The 18,729-nt window shown below is 47.3% G+C and overlaps 1 protein-coding gene across 8 annotated transcripts; it reads left to right on the top strand.

The window, feature by feature from the left end:
- The first annotated feature begins 1,148 nt into the window (after nt 1–1,148).
- On the top strand, nt 1,149–16,625 carry Erlin2 (ER lipid raft associated 2). Of its 8 annotated transcripts, none has more exons than XM_075986444.1 (13): nt 1,149–1,237; nt 2,242–2,363; nt 4,147–4,228; nt 5,281–5,327; nt 5,760–5,821; nt 5,959–6,084; nt 9,408–9,481; nt 9,639–9,697; nt 10,279–10,370; nt 11,477–11,566; nt 12,984–13,063; nt 13,422–15,931; nt 16,140–16,625. In XM_075986444.1, exons 2-12 carry the CDS (start codon nt 2,257–2,259, stop codon nt 13,620–13,622), a joined length of 1,020 nt encoding a protein of 339 aa, XP_075842559.1. In that variant the 5' UTR covers nt 1,149–1,237; nt 2,242–2,256; the 3' UTR covers nt 13,623–15,931; nt 16,140–16,625. The 8 variants fall into 8 exon arrangements, with proteins under 8 accessions (XP_075842559.1, XP_075842566.1, XP_075842564.1 ...); XM_075986445.1 differs by lacking the exon at nt 1,149–1,237 and adding an exon at nt 1,240–1,512; XM_075986447.1 differs by lacking the exon at nt 1,149–1,237 and adding an exon at nt 1,257–1,442.
- Nucleotides 16,626–18,729: the final 2,104 nt, after the last annotated feature.

Raw genomic sequence — 18,729 nt, forward strand, 5'->3', positions numbered from 1 at the left:
CTACAGGGTCTGCTGTCAGCGTTTGCAGCCACTGGGTAGCTAGGGTTGGGGGCTTTCTTCTGCTGTCCCCAAACATCCGGTTTCCCAGAACTTTGAACTCCGTTTTAGGGCCTTGACTTTGGGAGAGGTACTTTCCTCTCCTGAGCCCTAAAATCCTCTAACACGGACAAGGAGCCATCTACTGTATAGAAAAGTTGTTCCGTTTACGAAAAGCTAGTATTAAAGTGGGCAGTTCCTGGTCTACAAACAAAATGACTTCAGTGGCTGGTTCAGTAATCCCCCACTAAGGAAGAAGTTTGGGGACAGAGTAGGGCTACAAAGTCCTTGGTTCCATGTCCAGAACAAAATAGGAGAAAAGACTCGATTTCTCCGCCCTGCTTTAGGGTGACGATAGGTGGCAGCCTTAGACTAGGAGGCATGAAGTCTTGATTCTCTTCCTGGTCCATTATGTCCCTGGGTGCGTTTGGCAGATACAAGCTCACCATGGCAGGTGTTAACCAAGGCAGGGAGCCCCAAGTATTAAGGAAATGCAAAGGAAGCTTTCAATGACTGTGGTTGGCCTCGGCCCTCAGAGAATTCAGATTTCGTTCATTAAAATCGGGGCAATAATTCCTTGTTAATTACTTCATGTTGCTGTGGGGACCTCAAGGCTAAACAAAGCTCTCAGCAAAGTATAAAGAGCCGCTTAGAGTAGGACTGGTGACTAGCGACGTCATAATCTGCACGTTTCAAAGTTTTTTTCATTTTTTCATTCCGCTGGCTGGTGCAGTAGGAAAGCAGCAAGCAGGGGACGAAAGCTGCGTCGAGCTGGTACCTGCTCCGGAAGAAGAAAAAAAGAAAGAAAATAAATCCAGCTCGACCTGAACCTAAGGAGAATTCCTAGGCATCTCGAAAGTCAGAACCTCGGAAGGTGACACCAGAGTCGTGGTGTGGGGAACCCCCTCTCCCTGCGCTGGGCACCTGCACAGCGGGCATCCTCAGACCAGCCATCCAGGTCCGCCTGCAGCCGCCGGGTCGGCTCGCGGTCTCCCCCTGGCGGCACCGCCGAGCACTGCCGCTCGCCTCGCGGGGGCGGGGCAGGCGGACGAGCCCGGGGGTAGGGGCGGAGTTTTTGCGCGACTTGATGGCGTCATCGAGGCGCCGGGCCCGGAAGGAAGTAGCGTGCTGAGGGGTGTGGCGGTTTCTGCGGTTGCACGGGGGGTTCAGACGTGTACGGAGCGCCTGGAGGGACAGCCTGGTACGCAGCCCCCGCCCCTCAGTGCACGCTGGGCCTCGCTGCGGCTCGGGATGGAGCTGGCCCTGGCGCGGCTCCGGAGCTCAGTCTCCCGCTGCCGAGAGAACCCCCGTGTGTCCAGTCTCCTGCCCACGGGTCCTTACGCGAGTCGGAGCGGAAGCTCTGGGACGCGCCTGTCTCGCGGAGGAGGGCGGGCAGAGGGCGCGAGGTGGGGCGGGGTGGCGGTGAGGGCGTTTGCAGAGGACGCTCCTGCTGCTCGGTAGCTGGAGGCCGCCACGGTAAAAATAAGTTAGACCTGAGAGTTGGCATCCGCGCCCTGGGCCCACGTGCCGGTCCGTCACCCTAGTTTTTCCAGACTCTCCGTCGCATCTCGGTACCTGGATGTTTGGGACCCTCCAGGAGTCCAGAGTATCCCAACCTGAGGCACTCCCAGTTTCCTGTCCCCGCTGGACTTGGGGGCAAAGATTACGCGAGAGTTTTGATAAGAGATCCGTCCTTTTTCGGTCCAGAGGAATAACTGGGAAGGTGGACGGCAGGCCAGAGACTCCCACCTCGGAGTTCAACTGCCTGCTGTCTCTCTCCCCAGAGTCCCATGGGAAATGACTGATAGTTTCCTTCGAAATAGCAGGCAATTAGAAGTAGGAGGCGCTGGCCAGAAACACACAGCCACAGCTGCCTGTCATCTGACATCCTCTGTAATTTAAGCCAACCCGCGGTAGCTGCCTCTCTTCCCTCACTTATAAGTGGCTCTGGCGACAACACGTTAATGAAGAGAAGGCTGTGTTTTGAGCCCTGCCCTATTGGCACCGGATCTATCTCCCTTAGGTGGGGCAGTATCTGGAACCTAGTTCCTCTTCGCTGCAGTGGGCATTTTACTTCCACAGTTAAGGGATGGGATGTTGGTCCGGCCGGCGTTGTGTTTGTTCTACAGCAGGCCACCTGTGCATCACTTTCCATGAGCCTCTCTCCTGTATGTCAGGCCACACAGTCCCTTATCTCATCTGCAGGATATCAGTTCACTGATGGCTCAGTTGGGAGCAGTTGTGGCTGTGGCTTGCAGTTTCTTCTGCGCATCTCTCTTCTCAGCTGTGCACAAGATAGAAGAGGGACATATTGGAGTGTATTACAGGTAAGGCAGAGACAGGTGGCTGCTTTCCCGTCACCGGCTAGCAGATCCTGCTAAATCTGTATACGTTGTTAAATAGGGGAACCCTTTTCAGGTGCAGTTTCTAAGTCAGTGGCCATGGGTAAGGGCGCGCGCGCGCGCGTGCGTGCGTGCGTGTGTGTGTGTATTTATTTAAACTTAACATTGTCTCTAGTATGTGATGCTGATAGTGTATTTATAGGATTAAAGGCAGAGAGCTGAAGGAATCACTGCTCTGTCAAGGGCATCTCTGGGATACTGTTGTTTCTTGCATCACTTGAAGGCTCTTGACTCCTCGCACCAGGCTACCTCTCCAAAAGCTGACAGTCCCAGTTCTTGATGACAGCTTGTGAATTGTCACTCGAGAGAGACTGGTTTTTGTGTTGTTGTTGGTTCTGTTTGTTTTTTGTTGTTGTTGTTTTTAGTTTTGTAGCCCTGGCTGTCCTAGAACTCACTCTGTAGACCATGCTGGCCTCGAACTCAGAGATCCACCTGCTTCTGCCACCCAAGTCATACTCAAGACCCCTAATTAAAAACAACAATAATAAAAAGGTTTAAACCTTTGTTGAGTTCCCACTTGTTTAGTAATTTATCTCTGCCATCTGCTTTCATGTCCCCCAAAGCTTTTAATTTTGTCACTCATATACAACTTGATCAGAAATATATATGTCAAAAGATATATTATTTATTTAATATATATTGAAAGGACTTAAAATTGCTGTTGAACCAAGTATGATGGCTCAACATCTGTAATTCCACCCCTTGGGCGAGGGCTGAGGCAAGAACACTACTAAGTTTTAGGCCATCCTGGGTCTCATAGCAAGCACTGCACAAATCAGGGCTATGTAGCACGATCTGTCTCAAAATTAGTGAGATCATGTGTGAATCCTCAGATGCTTCTGGAACATGGTCAGGAAAGGCAAGCGAATTTCCTCTTGCTCTACGCTGGACTAAAACTTTGGTTAAGATCCTCTCCCTTCCTCTGCTAATTAAATCTCACTTGACTTCTCTATCATGGAGTCCATCACTTTATATTAAAGTATGCTTATGGAGCAGGGTGTAACTTGTGACAATATAGTACTTGACTAGAATGTGTGATGCCCTGGATTCAACCCTAGCACTGCCAGAAAAATGATTCTTTTAATTGTCTGTGTCACTGGCCTCCCAACAGTAATGCTGCTGGTTGATAACTGTGTTCCCGGGTCTCACATGCTGGTGATTGCCACAGGCTCGGCAGCTGTGACAGACTTGCCTCCCATCCTGTGTGCAGCCAGGGATTCTGCTGTCTTTGTCTTGCTTCCTCTATATTATTACTTCTCAGATGGAAAAAGTATAATGGGTTTTGTTTTCCCATCAGGCTCCCTAGAATGTTCAAATTGAGACAGAAGGAAGAAAGGGAGAGGGGGTGGACATGTCATTGGCATGTGTCACTTACAGTATATTTTTATAGGAGCAGAGAGATAATTAGTCCATAAGTATTGATCTAAGGCAGTGGTTCTCAACCTTCCTAATGCTATGACCCTTAATACAGTTCCTCATGTTATGGTGACCCCCAACCATAAAATTATTTAATTGTGATTTCATAGCTGTAATTTTACTACCATTATGAGTTATAGCATAAATATCTGGTTTTTGAGGATCTTAGGTAACCCCTGTGAAATGGTTGTTCAACAATCCCCCCCCCCAAAGGAGTCATGGCCCACAGGTTGAGAATCACGGACTGAAGGGCTCCTGGGATATTGAACCTCCCTCTCTCCCTCCTCTGCAGAGGTGGTGCCCTGCTGACCTCCACCAGTGGCCCCGGTTTCCATCTCATGCTCCCATTCATCACATCCTATAAGTCTGTGCAGGTACATGCGCTCTTGTCACGGTGTGGTTGGCTCTCTACAGGCTCGGGTTGTTACTAATACACGCTTTGAAATCATTTAGCTGTTAGATGAATAAAATGCCTTTTCAGAGGCTTACGTAAGGATCTCTCACACACACATGCCGGGCAGGGGGGCTCTTATAATGTTACTTGATGATTGAAATAGCTGAATGGAGCCACTGCCTTGCCTTAACCTCTCAACCCCAAGTGGAAATTATTCCCTCACCTTTGAAGTGAGGCTAAAGAAGAATTTGTTATAAATATTTAGAAGAAAAGTCAAGTATGTGTGTTTAGTAAATCACAGGTTACCATGACAGATTGAAATAAAAGATGGAAATTTGCTTGTACTTGTTTGAACTTCAAAAATGTGAACAATAGTTGTGTGGGGAGGGAAGCTGGTTGGGTGAGGGCCAAAGGCCATGTAAAATAGGAGTAAGGCTAGTTGAGGCTGGCCCCCTCCTGGCTGAGGTAAACTAAGTGTCTCTACAGTATATCCAACAAAGAAAACTCAGCCACCCCAGAAAGGGGTTGGGGATGTCACAAAGAGACAGAGACAGGGACAGAGGCAGCTTACACCAGGATGTGTGGTCAGTTCCCGGAAGAAAAGAGTGAGAGGGAGCGGGAGATGATTAGCCCAGCAGAGTGTACCCACCTTCCCTGTTAGTCTTGCCTTTGCCTTGCTGTGTGGACCTCACAGTGCTTTGGGTACTTTTTCTTATCTGAGGCTCACAGTAATGCTAGCAGGTACTGTATACTAAAACCAATGTGAAGGGAGTCGGCTGCTTCAGCACTAGTGAAATGCACTCTTCGGGCTCCAAACTCAGTCATTTCTTCATGCTCCTGCCCGTTCATGTGTGCTTCACAGACATGGACAAGATTCAGCCGGTAAAGGGGTTAGGTGGGATAGTCATGTTTAGCAAGGACAAAGCTCAGTCCAAACTAGCAGTCAATTACAAAGACTTTGAGGCTTCCAAATAGTAGGTTGCTCTCTGTCACTGCCCGTTTCACATTATTTCATGTTTCCTCTGTCTCCAGACCACTCTCCAAACAGACGAAGTGAAGAACGTACCATGTGGGACCAGGTAAGGTACCAGGAGTGAAGCTGAGGAGCCCAGCAAGTAAGAGGGAGGACGGCCTGGCGGCTGCAGTGACAAACAATATGGAGGATAGTGAAGGAAAGGCAGTGCCTGACGGGCGTGCTGGTGAAGCCAGGATGAGAGACAAACTTCCAGACACCCAGTGCACTCTGAAGCCTATTAGTCCTCTTTATTCCTTTCCATGTAGTCCCTTTGATCAGAAGATAGGAGCTACCCTTTCCTTCCTGACGCTGCAAAGGGCTTGGAGTCTTGTGGAGGTTATAAGCTCCGCACATCTGCTCAGAGGTGTGAGCTGCCTCACAGTCCATGAACACTGAAATCCTGTTCTTCTGGTCATATGTCTTAAGCTGTATCCTTAGGAAATTTCCCCAGATTCCAGAGCTCTGGTAACATCTTTGTCACGTCTCCCTCCGATAGTGGTGGTGTGATGATCTACTTTGACAGAATTGAAGTGGTGAACTTCCTGGTCCCGAATGCAGGTATGTCTTCTAGCCTGTCCAGCATGCTCGCACCATCTGTGGGTTACACGAGCACTGAGAAGTGAGGAAGGCGAGAGAGTTTGGAGAGGTTTGCAGTCTTGGGTCTTTCTTACGCTGAGCCCTCCCCCTCCTCCCAGTGTATGACATAGTGAAGAACTACACTGCCGACTACGACAAGGCCCTCATCTTCAACAAGATCCATCATGAGCTCAACCAGTTCTGCAGTGTGCACACGCTTCAGGAGGTCTACATCGAGCTGTTTGGTAAGAGGGTGGTGTCATCAGGGCGGCTCCACCCCTTCTCTGAGGCATGTCAGCCTTCAGCAGCCCTCTGTTTGTCTGCTTCTGAGCTATCACGCCACAGAATGGGGAGTACACAGGCGCCAGTCACCAAGAGAGTTCCAGATAATACTGAGAACAGCCAAACATGGTGGCCCATACCTGTAATCCTCACACTCAGGAGGCTGAGACAGGTGAAAAACAAGTTCAGGGCCAGCCTGGGCTACAAAGTAAAACTTTTCCTAAATAAATAAACCCCGCAAAAGAAAAAATATGATGTTATAAACAAGGGAAAGATCCTTGGAGTAGTCAGACATAGCACTGCAGTAAGAGTGTGATGAAAAGTCCCGGCTGGTCTGAGCAGAGGCCTGGAGCAGACTGTCCCAGGAATACTTCACTGTGTCATAAAATGAGAGTGCACTCGTTTCTAGAAGAATCTGACAAGGCCAAGTAGCGTAACATACTCATTTTAAAATAAGTATGCTAAGGCCAAGAGCAAGAGAGTGAGAGAGCTGTTGCTAGTTGACAACAGAGCTGAGGCCAGGCCCTCCTCCCTGCTGTCCCGTGAGTGCTCTTCCCACTGAGTGCAGGCGCCAGGGGTGTGCGGTGAGAATGTTGGGTTCCCGAAGTCTACATAGCTCCAGGACAATCAAGGCTACACAGTGAGACCCTGGCTCAAAATAATAATAAAAATAATCAAATGGTTAGTTGTTTTACACCTTTACTCTGAGATTTAGGAAATCATTCAAATCACTTTCAATTTTTCTGTAGTAGATAATGAACCTAAATTCACTTTAAGAGTTTGTACTCTTTTGTTGGTTTCCGATTGATTATATTTTCGAAAAAACTGAAAAATTTACTGTATCTTTTTATGTCACGCCAGTAGAATTTAATGAAATATTAATTTTATAGTCATCATTTTAGGACTTGTACCTTGTCAAGCATATGAAACATCAAAAGACAAAGGATCTCTAATGTCCCCAGAAGGAAATTAAGATACATCGTTTCATATTTGAAAACTGTTGCTGTCCAAACAGATACACGTAGTGCTTACTAAACTGCTGCTTCTGTACAGTGGAGCTGGGAATGAGTGTTTGCCTTGTAACTCTTTTCTTTGGGGTTGGTGTCCTAGTTTTCCTTCTGTTACTGTGATGAGACACCATGGCCAAAAACAACTTGGAGAGGAAAGGGTTTATTTGGTTTACACTTCCACATCAAGGCCATCCATCACTGAGGGAAGTCAGAGCAGGAACTTGGAGGCAGACACTGAAGCAGAGGTCACGGAAGAATGCTGCCTACTGGCTGGCTCTCTGTGCTGCACTCAGCTTGCATTTTAAACAGCCCAGAGTGGCATAGCGCAGAGTGATCAAGAAAGTGCCCCGTAACCTTCCCATGAGTTAGTTTGAGGGAACAGTTCTTCAGTTGAGGTTCCCTTTTCCCAGTTGTCTCTAGTTTGTGTCATAAGAATCAAAATATAGTAAGTAATCAAGTGTTTCTTTTCTTCTTTCTCTATCTCGTGTGTGTGTGTGTGTGTGTGTGTGTGTGTGTGTGTGTGTGTGTGTGTGTTGCTAGGGAATTCAGGGCCCGCCTTACGCATGCCCAGGAGTGCTCTGCCACTGTTTCACTTCCCTACCCCATCCCCAAACCGAAAACTTCACATGTTGGGTGCTAGCTAGCTTCCATAGGCTTCAGTTTGAGCATCTGTAAAGGAAAGGAGACTCACTGTTCCTCAGAAGCTGCCGCTTGGGCTCAGCTGACTAACGCAGATGGCAGCTCACGAGAACAGTGGTGATTGTGCTCGGATATCCTAGCCTGGCTCTGCTGACTCTTTTTCCAGGATCTCAGGGAGATCTAGGAAGAGAAGGTCCAGGCCCAGAAGCGGCTTTAATGTACTGTCCATGGAGTGGATCAGTGGCAGCCTTTCCCACACTTGCCTGTCAAACAACACATTTGAATTCCAGACTAGGAAGCAGAACCAAAGCAAATTTATGAAAAGACAGGAACTGGGCTGGGAGATGGCTCGGTAAAGCGCTTGCCTCAGACGTGTAAGGGTCTGAGATTAATCCCAGAACCTAGAGCACGTGGAGGTAATAACACGGAGGACTGGCAGGAGGAAGCTGGGCCTCTCAGGCCAGCCAGTCTAGCCTAATCGGCGAGCTGAAGACCACTGAGAGATCTTGTCGCAAAGGAAGTCGGTAGTGTCCTGAGAATGGCTCCATGGTGCTCCCCTGACCTTGCACACATACGCACAGCCACGTGAACAGACAGCAAACATTAGACAAAAGGATGAGCTGATGTTCAGAACAGGAAATTTCATTTTCTTCTTGTGTTCATAGGACTCATAATGGAAGCAATGTGAGGTTCTCCTGGGTTTTGTTTTATTTTCTTGTGTGTATGCACACGCACCTGCATTTGTATAACCAAATGAGTGGGTGCCGTGTGTGGTGGAGGGGAAGTGTCTGCAGAGGCCAGAGAGTAAGTCAGATCCTTTGGAACTGGAGTCACAGATGTATGCGTGTGGCACATGGGGCTGGTAACTGAACTTGGGTCATCTGGAAGAGCAGCGAGTCATGTTTGTTTTTTTCTATGGGGTCTTCCGCTGTAACTCAGGCTGGCTCGGAACTCACTGTTTAACCCAGACTGGTCTCAAATTTATGACCCTCTTGCTTCAGCCTCTCTAATGCTGGAGTTATACACATGAGCCCTGCTCCCATACCTCCAAATTAATTCTGGATTTGATAATATCTTTAATACTGCAGCAAGTGTTTTTGTTTTAACCACTGAGCTATCTCTCAGCCCCTTGTTTTGTTTTTTAACTAATAAAATTACTAGATTTAGTAACCACCTTTTGGTGAGAAGACCTCATAGTGTAGCCCAGGCCAGCCCCGTGGTCCTTCTTCAGTTTCCCAGGTGCTGGGTAACAGGCATGTGCTTCCATGCCCAGGTTGCTTCTTTTCTGAAAACCTGACATAGCCATTCTATCCTCCTCCGAGAAACCATGGGTCTGCCAGTTGGGAAAGGCTGCTCAGGGAATGTTTCAAAATTGTTTTTGTTTCTTAAGCTCAGACACCCTGGAAGATCTGGCTAGTGTTTTAAACAATGAAGGGGCTTTATTTTGAAGCCAAAATGAGAGGTTCCGCTTAGCTCTCCCTTCACGGAGGACCACTCCAGGGTCTCAGTTGGGTTCCCGTGTGTTAGGTACAGTGTTTGGAAAGGAGAGTCAGTGGGCCATTGCTTTTGCTTGTGCTTTCCCCACATTCTCTTACCTAGACAGTAAACAGCTCCCTTTGTGTCTTTCTTGATTCCAGATCAAATTGATGAAAACCTCAAGTTAGCTTTGCAACAGGACCTGACTTCCATGGCCCCGGGTCTTGTTATCCAGGTAAGCATTGCCTCAGTGGGGAGTGCTTACATTGGACCCTGCGTGTTCTCTCCTAAGGGATACCCTTTTAGCGCAGGGACACTAAGAGCCAGATGACCCTCACGTCCCTGACCATATTTCCATTCTCCCTTCAGTTGCTATTTGTGTCCTTCTCCAGGCTGTACGAGTGACAAAGCCCAATATTCCCGAGGCAATCCGCAGGAACTATGAGTTGATGTGAGTATGCCTGTGCCTAAGCTGTCCCCCATAAGCTCCCCCTAACCATCCCCAAGCGGCAAACTCTGAGCTTTCCCTCCCTTGAGCATTTGTTAGTCTGTTGTACTACAAGGTTGGGCAGGTGTGTCAGCACTTGGGGCTACAGCGGAGCCCCGGAGAGCAGCAATGCTTTTAAAATGTGAGAGAATCATAGCAGAAGTGGAGATAACAGGGACAGATGGTAAGCTTGCTGGCAGGTCTGTTTCCTTAAAGTGGAATATGTTTCTCTTTTATTTTACTCTGATCGAGGCCTTGAGTATTCAGGCTAACCTCAAGCTAAGCTTGAGACTAAGCTCTCCCTCTGCCTCAGCTTTCTGAGTAGCTGGGACTACAAGCATACACCTAGGCATTGTGTTTTATTTCTCACAAAAGAAAGCCTTAGAATAGACGAGTAAAGGTGGAGCCACTGAACAGCCTTGGGCAGGAGAACAAAGACACCCTAGTGCGCTGCTTCTCAGCCAGAGTTGGGTTTCCCTGTGGAGCACTGAAGGTCTCCAGAAGCTACTAGGACAGCCTCACAGCTGTGTGTGTCTTCCTTCCAGGGAAAGCGAGAAGACGAAGCTTCTCATTGCTGCCCAGAAACAGAAGGTGGTAGAAAAGGAGGCAGAAACAGAGAGGAAGAAGGCCCTCATTGGTCCGCACATGGTTCTCTAATCCTCCTTCAGGGAAGAAGGGTTGGGGATGATGGGATGGTGTAAGGACGGCCAGGGCATGCTTAGGTCCTCCAGAGTGCTTCCAGTATGCTGGGGTGGCGTTCATATCCCCAGGAGCCCAGTGGAAATGGTCGGGCTGTGGATGTAGGTAGTGAGTCTTGAGATTTTCATATGGGAAGTAATGCAATCGTCATATCACCACCAGAGGAAAGTGCTGTCATTTGCCTGGACTTTTCTGTTTGGTTGGCTTTTAACTTTTATTTTGTGTGGTGTGTGTGTGTGTGTGTGTGTGTGTGTGTGTGTGTGAGAGAGAGAGAGAGAGAGAGAGAGAGAGAGAGAGAGAGAGAGAGATTGCTGTAACTAGGAGCGCCTATGCCATGGCACAGGTATGGCGGTCAGAGAACGACTTTGGGGATGGTTCACTTCTTCCACTGTGTACTCAGGTTTGCCTGGCAAGCACTTTTACCCACTTGGCTACCTGGAGGTGCTTGCTTTGTTTTATTAAACTCAGATTTGTAACCACGTCCGAGATCATGTGACAATTAAGAGGGTGCACTGGAGCTCTCTGCTCCAGATCTCTGGTCACAGCAATCAGCTGAGCTGTTTCCTGACGTGAGTGTCAGGTGAAACCCATGTAAAGGGTTGGCTGGGAAGAGAAGTTAGGTTCTTCCCGGACACATGCTTTTCTCCTGGGTCATCATCTCCCTTTAGTGTTTGACGCTGATATTGTTCTCCTGTGCTCACTGGGCCATTCGTCTCTCAGGTGTGCCTATTGCCGCTGCCCTCTGTGAACTTGGCTTTGTGAGCATGCCCATTCAGGTATTAAGACCCTCAGTCAATCAAGGTTTTCTGGTTTTACATTTACTCTCTGTACGAGTGTATGGGCACATGCATGCCATGGTTGCTTATGTGGAGGCCAGCAGACAACCTGTGGGAATCAGCTCTCTCCTTCCACCACGTGGCTCCTGGGGTTGAACTTGCATCAGCAGACTTGGCAGCAGGCACACTTACCCACTGAGCCATCTCACCGCCCTAGCCAGCTTTTGACATGCCACCGCTAAATCGTTTCTCAATTTCATTTACTCAGAGGCAGAGAAAGTGGCTCAGGTTGCAGAAATCACCTATGGGCAGAAAGTGATGGAAAAGGAGACAGAGAAGAAGATTTCAGAAATTGAAGGTGAGTAGTGTGATGCCGTGCCTGACGGAGCACGGTGACTGAGTTACTTCCTGTTCTCTTCGATCTATCTATGTTCTGAGTGTTATAATATCTCAGAAATACTATCTCTCTTCTGCTTAGACCCGGGTTTAGAACTTGGAACTGGCCCTGCACGGTAAGCAGATTTTCACAGAACATTCACTCAGCGAGTGTTAGTCGTGTCAGTCATTCGCCAGGCATTTTGTTAGGAGGGATGGCTGTGTGTAGTGTTTGCTGCACACCTGAGAACCCTCATGGTGGAAAGAACCAACTCCTGAAAGTTGTCATCTGACCTCTGTACGCTCACCGTGCCCTGCTTGTACTCACACAAATAAATACATGTTTATAAGTAGGTAATCAAATAGGAGTAAGAGCAAGGGTATCAGTCCAGGCATACTAACATATTCTATAGTCTCAGCTCTTGGGGTAAAAGCAGAATGGGGTAGTGAGTCAGAGGATATCCTGGGCTACAGAGTAAGAATGTCTCAAAAAAAAAAAGAGAGAGAGAAAATGAAGAAAGCAACGTAACAGTCCCTGACCTGGAGCTCAGTCTAGCGGACATCTCTGAGAATTGGGCATTAACTTTGACACTGGGCTCAAATAGCAGCTCTCCTCTAAAGTCCTCTTGAGGCAGGCATGGTGATGCACTCCTCTGTCCTCCCACAGCAAGGTCCTCCTAGGGGAGGGAGTCTGTCCTCCAGGTCCATGCAGGTACTGCCTTGATGAAGACGCTCTTCAGCACCAGCAGCCCTGGAGCTGACGAGAAGTGTCACTCAGTAGCTCTCCAACCACTGCTCACCTTCAGTCCCCTCTGGAGCCCTCGCTTCCCACTACCCTCACTTTCTTCACGTAGTGCTTCTGTCGGGATTTCCAGGACAAAGGTCACAGGGTTCCATGTAACTATGTAGGACTTGCAGGGACCCACTGGAGAGCTGCGCTCTCACCAGGAGCTCTTAGTAAAACTGTGCTTTCGTTTTTCTGTAAATACTTGTCATGGGGCTGAGAGAGGCACACAGCTACAAGAGTTCACTGCTCTTGCAGAGGACCTGAGTTCAGTTGCTAATGCCCACATTGTGCAGGTCACAACCACCTATAAATTCCACTCTGGAAGTATCTGACACCTCTGGGATCTGCAGGCTTCTGCACTTATATGCACATAATCATATACAGATACACATTATTAAAAACAAATGAATCTTTAGTAAAACATGTCATGCTGAGGTGCAGTAAGATACCCCAAAGTGTAGCTCAGATTCTAACATATTTGCCTACTATGCTCAAGGCTCTGGGTTCAGTAGACAGCAATGAAAAAAGTAATGCCAGCCCCCAGAGAAAGGCTTCTGCACCTTCCCGTGTTTTGTTTTACTTAATCCATCTCCTTGTACCCTTCACCCCTTAGATGCTGCATTTCTGGCCCGGGAGAAGGCAAAGGCTGATGCTGAGTGTTACACTGCTCTGAAAATAGCAGAAGCAAATAAGGTAAAGGCCTGACCCCCGCCCCCCATACTAAGGATGTGATTGGGTTCACTGCTCCCTGCCCCGTCCTCACAACAGTTCTGAGGAGCCCCATGCTGTTAGAGATAGGCACTTCTCTTAGCGGGGAAGCCGTAGAAGTTTCATTCTTGTGTTAGACATGGAAGCTATCAAAACTGTTCCTACTCTGTCATAAGACCTTAGATCACTTTCTCTTAGAAAAGTGTTTTCTGGGTAACAGGAAGACCATGGAAAGTAGAAGGAGCTTATCTGCTTGACAGAGACCCTCTCAGATGAAAGTTGAAAAGGCACTACCAAATTTTTCTCTGATGTCATCTCTCCTCCGCTTTCTTGTATGGTCCAGCTCAAGCTGACTCCAGAGTATCTGCAGCTGATGAAGTACAAAGCCATTGCGTCCAACAGCAAGATTTACTTTGGCAAAGACATCCCCAACATGTTTATGGACTCCGCAGGTGGTCTGGGCAAGCAGTTTGAGGGGCTGACTGACAAGCTGGGTTTCAGCTTAGAAGATGAGCCCCTAGAGGAAACCACAAAGGATAATTGAAAAAAATGTATACACCCTCTGATTGTGACGCTTAGAGAGAGCTTTATTTTTTAAGATGAACCGAATGTTCCTCCTTCCCACACTACCTTCTTTGACTCTTCAAGTTACTGTGGTAAAAAGGAAGACGTGGACATAAATCTACCCCCTTCTGGGAAGGGCAAGCAGATGGAGAATTGTTTTTTAGTTTTACTTTTGATTCAGGTAAGTGGGTTGTATGACTTCTGGTAAGGTGTGTACACCGTGGATTCGACCTCTGATCTGCAGGCACCAACCTTGTCCCTTTGAAGCTGGCTTAACTGGGGATACTATTAAAAGAAGCGGGAGGTATGTGGCTGCTGCTTCCTCGTGGTTTGAAAACGTGCTCCACAGTGCTCTCCTTGTCTCTGACATAGGCGGTGTCTGCCTGTGGACCCCCGCTGACTAGGCCTCTGTGGAGCGCCAGCTGCAGAGTGTCATACTAGAGTAGAGCTGGGTTGAGCCCTTAGGAAGAACCTGGTGCTAGATTTTTTGCAAGATTTTGTATACACTGTACTTTTGCCCTAGTGTTTTCTGACTACATCTCACCGCAGCAGGGTTCAGTCACTCCACACACTCCTTTTTCAGAATGTTCACCTGATCTGTGATTTGACTTCTTCTTGAACTATCTATCCATTAGTTCCACTCTGCATCAGAATGGGAGCAAGCAAGTGTCGTACTAGCTGATGAAGCAGGCTCCTTATACCCGTTAGCCACTGTACTGCTGTTTGGCATTTATGTCTTTATCTTTGTGGAGATTCTTCCTTGAAGAGCTCTTGACACTGGAGAGAAAGGGCCAGCCAGTAGACATCCAAGTAGTAGTACCTATGTACCTATGCCTGTGCAGGGGGTTGTGTGACACTGAGAAAGGGATCGCGGAAATCTAGACAATAGGCGCTGCTTGGGAGTGAACGCCAGAGCTGCACAGATGCAAGTCAGAGTTCATGCCCATGCCCCTCGGGCTGCATTGAGTCCTCATGTTTTGTTTTTCATTGCTAGTGAGGAAAACAATGAGACACCCAAGGATAACAAATACAAGGGAAGAACAAATAGAAAGGTATTTCTTAGATCCTGAGATTGGCCCGGGCGGGGGGCAGGGCTGCATAGAAGGCCTTTGTGGAGGGCAGCTCTGCAGAGTTCATTTACCGCCGTGCGGTGCCCTGTGTCCATGCCTGGCTTCAGCTTAGGACACCCTCCCCCACACACAAAGCACCTACTGTTATCTTTTAAGTGAATACTATAAATGATATTTTCTGGCATTTCTCATTCTTGGTTCTATAAGGCAGGCCAGTTTGCTTCTAAGTGGCTGGCACTAAATAGGCTTGTCAAGTGTTTGGGTAGTGTTTAGCTTGCCTAAAAAGAAGCAAAGTGTAAACTCTGCCTGCTTTGGATATTGCCCTTGTCTGTTCTAACTCCTCATACTGAGACGTCCCAAGCCACTGGTCCTGGTTACAGTTTGTACAGTCTACAAAATGTTTCTGGAAGGCATAGATTTTAACGTGCTCAAAAAAACTTTTTTGGGTTTTTTTTTTTTCACCAAGATCAACTCATCTTCCTCCCACTTTCTGTGCTAGCCACTTGTTGAAAGCAACATGCTACACCCAGCATCCCCTCTTCCTCCTGAGTCTCGAAAAACACTATTTCCCTGGAGTGCAGGAGTAAGGGGATGTCCCCAGACAGCACCCTCTTAGTCTGAAAGTCTGTCTGCTACTACCATTCAGATAGCTCGTCCCTTGCTCGCAAGGAGCCTCAATAAAGTCCTGCTGCAAGTGCTGCTTCCCCACCCCTTGAATGTCACTTCTTTAAACAAAACGTATGAATGTTCCCATGTCACTAACATGAATTCAGTAGTTGTCAGTGTCTGTCCCAGCAGTGAAATCATGGAATTCAGCTATCTTTTTAGCATGGGATACCTAGCCCATCTGTCTGCATGACTTTGTTTTTTGTAATACTAGAAAAAAGTGATTGTAAAGCATTTAAATTCTAAAATGTAAAATGTGATAAGCCTACAGTTTTGTAGGCAGTAAAGTCATGGCTGCTATTTATATAGAGAACTTATATCAAAATAAGTTACTGTTTGTAAAATTCAGTTTTTGTAGGATTTTCCCAAGGCCCAGCCACCTTGGTAGAATGTTTCTCACTCACTAAACTTTGCAGAAGCTATTCATATTTGGAAGAGTTTTTAATCATTTTTCAATATATGGTCAGAATGTTTGTAAGAAAGCCTAAGTTTAATAATTTTTATAGCTAAAAATAGATGTAGAGGAGTCAGTGTGGTACTGAGTTGAGGGACAGTGAATGAGGCTGTGTAGCTCAATTTCTAAAAGGAGCTGTTTCATAAACCAGTGAATGAGGCTGTGTAGTTCAATTTCTAAAAGGGAGCTGTTTCATAAACCAGTGAATGAGGCTGTGTGGTTCAATTTCTAAAAGGGAGCTGTTTCATAAACCAGTGAATGAGGCTGTGTGGTTCAATTTCTAAAAGGGAGCTGTTTCATAAACCAGTGAATGAGGCTGTGTAGTTCAATTTCTAAAAGGGAGCTGTTTCATAAACCATGTGTGGTCTGTGTGTCTTGTGCTGACCTGGACTGTCGCAAGGTGGAGTTTGGTAAACTACCTTGAAGTAGCTGATCTGCCTGTAAGCTTCACCGACTCTGCTGTCCTCAGTGGCATCCTAGCCACTGCTTGTTTCCCTAGAAAAGCTGCAATGGGCAATCGTGTGTTTGTGCTTCCATTCCTTTTTGTCCCTACTTCTGTGTAAACTGGTGATTGCATAGTCAGAGCAATTTTTCCAGTGTGCCCCAGGGCATTAGTGAGCCTTTATAACTGAAAAATTATTCTGTTAATCATTCCAAAAATGTTACTACTAGATTAATTATTTTGGGTTACTAGCTCCAGGAATTGTTTAGACAACACAAAAGGTCTCGTGTGAATATACTTAACATTTTGGATTTAATTTCTGTCTTGCTAAATAAAATGTCTTTGTCTTTACGTTTTTTTTTTTATTCAAATAAAATTTGCCAGTGGCTAATACTAGGATAGGTGATAGACATAAAACTTCCCTGTTAGGCTTTCCCGAAAAGTGTATCCAGGGGATATATTCTTCCCAGCCTGGTGTTGCTTTAGTCCCAGCGCTCAAGCAGAAACAGGAGGACCTGTTTGAGACCATCTTGATCTGCATAGTGAGACCCTGTCAAAAACAAACAGTACATTGCTCCATTTCATCAAAAGATAACTGCATTCCCAGTTGACCCAAAACTTATGTGACAGCAGTTGAAGTAGGTAACTCCCAAAATGGTGAATTGCGTAGTCTAGTGTCAGCAGATAAATGTGATTTTACAACTCTATCCCATCCCAAATACTGCACAAAACTTATTTGCTCTTTATCTGAAATTTACATTTAACTGGGTATTTTAAATAACAAGTTTCAGCCGGGTGGTGGCGCATGCCTTTAATCCCAGCACTTGGGAGGCAGAGACAGGAGGATCTCTGTGAGTTCGAGACCAGCCTGGTCTACTAGGGCTAGTTCCAGGACAGCTAGGACTGTTATGCAGAGAAATCCTGTCTCAAAAAAAATAAGTTCCATTTTTTTTTTAAATGTGTGTGTAGTGCAGAGTGTTTTGCCTGCATATATGAATACTTAGGAAGTCCAGAAGAGGGTTTGAAGCCCCTGGACTGGAGTTACAAGCAGCTGTGAGCTGCCATGTGGGGTGCTGAGAGTCAAACGGGCCTCCTGAAGAGCAGCCAGTACTCTTACCCTCTGAGCCATTTCTCCAGCTCTCTGGTCGTATTTTTTGTTATTGTCTTCTTATATCAAACTACGCTTTATTTCTTTTTGAAAATGATTCATCAGACAGTGGTGGCATACACCATCAATCCCAGCACTCAGGAGGCAGAAACAAGGTCAGCGCTCTGCGAGTTCCAGGACAGCCAGGACTACATAGAGAAACCCTGCCTCGACAAAACAAAAACCACTCCCTCCAAAAGAAAGAAAATGATTCTTCCACATTGTACTTTGATCATTACCCCCCCCACACACACACACACATTATCCTCTTAGTCTCTTCCTTCTGGCCAAACCTCTTCCCATCAAGACCCTTCCTATTCTGGCTTGCTCATGAGCCCCAGTGGGGAATTCCTGGGACGAGGGCAATGCTACGGCCACAACTGCCTCAAGCTCCCCCAGTAAGCTCCCCAGAGACTGGCTGGGCCTCACGTGCTCTGTCCTTGTCCACAATGGAATGTTGATGGACCCAGCCTTGTACAGGTGACCACTGTTGCTGTTGGGAAGGTGTCTACCATGGCATACCCAGAAGGTCCATGACTTCACAGCTCTCCTCCCTGGTCTCTAGCTCCCACATCTTTTCCCACCCCTCTCTTCCAAGATGTCCTTTGAGCAATGGCAGCCATAATACAGATGCTCTGTAGGGTTTAATAATCACTTATTTTGAACACTTTGACCAGTGGTAATTGCATTAATCATTACTCATAAGAAAAGCAGCTGAAATCAGCACTAATCTATAGATATAGATACGTAGAAGGCAGTTTGATATCATGTCCATTTAGCAGAACAGCAATAGTAGGTTATCCACTAGGTCCAACGACCTCTCTCCATCCATGGACTTTTGACCAGGTTTCCAGTAGGCGTGAACTCCCCCTATGGAGTGGGCCTCAAATCCTGTCAAAAAGCAGTTGGCTGCCCCCATAACAGTCACAGCACTACTGCTGTGCAAGTATCTTGCCAAGCAGGTTGATACAGTAGCTCGTGAGGTTCAATGCTGAGTAGCACGGCTGAGTTTTCTCCCCCAGTAGCCTGCTTAGCACCCTCCGGCATTATCAAAGTTAACCACCAAGGAGGAAGCTTCCAGCTCAGTTCTGGCCTGGTTTCTCTATATCTTGTAACCAAAGAGTATGGTGTCTCCAGCAACCGGGTCTCATCATCTGGTTAGGCAACCAAGCACTGGCTTTGGCAGGCGTTCGGCACTGGGGGGCTCCCAGCCGGGGTAGCCTCCGACCTCCCCAAGATGGCGCCAGCCTCTGCCACCAGCCTCCCCCGGGGGCGGTGGCTGGGTGGTGAGCGGCGATTGGGCCTCGC

This window comes from Microtus pennsylvanicus, chromosome 9 (genome assembly GCF_037038515.1).
Source record: "Microtus pennsylvanicus isolate mMicPen1 chromosome 9, mMicPen1.hap1, whole genome shotgun sequence".
NCBI lineage: Eukaryota > Metazoa > Chordata > Mammalia > Rodentia > Cricetidae > Microtus > Microtus pennsylvanicus.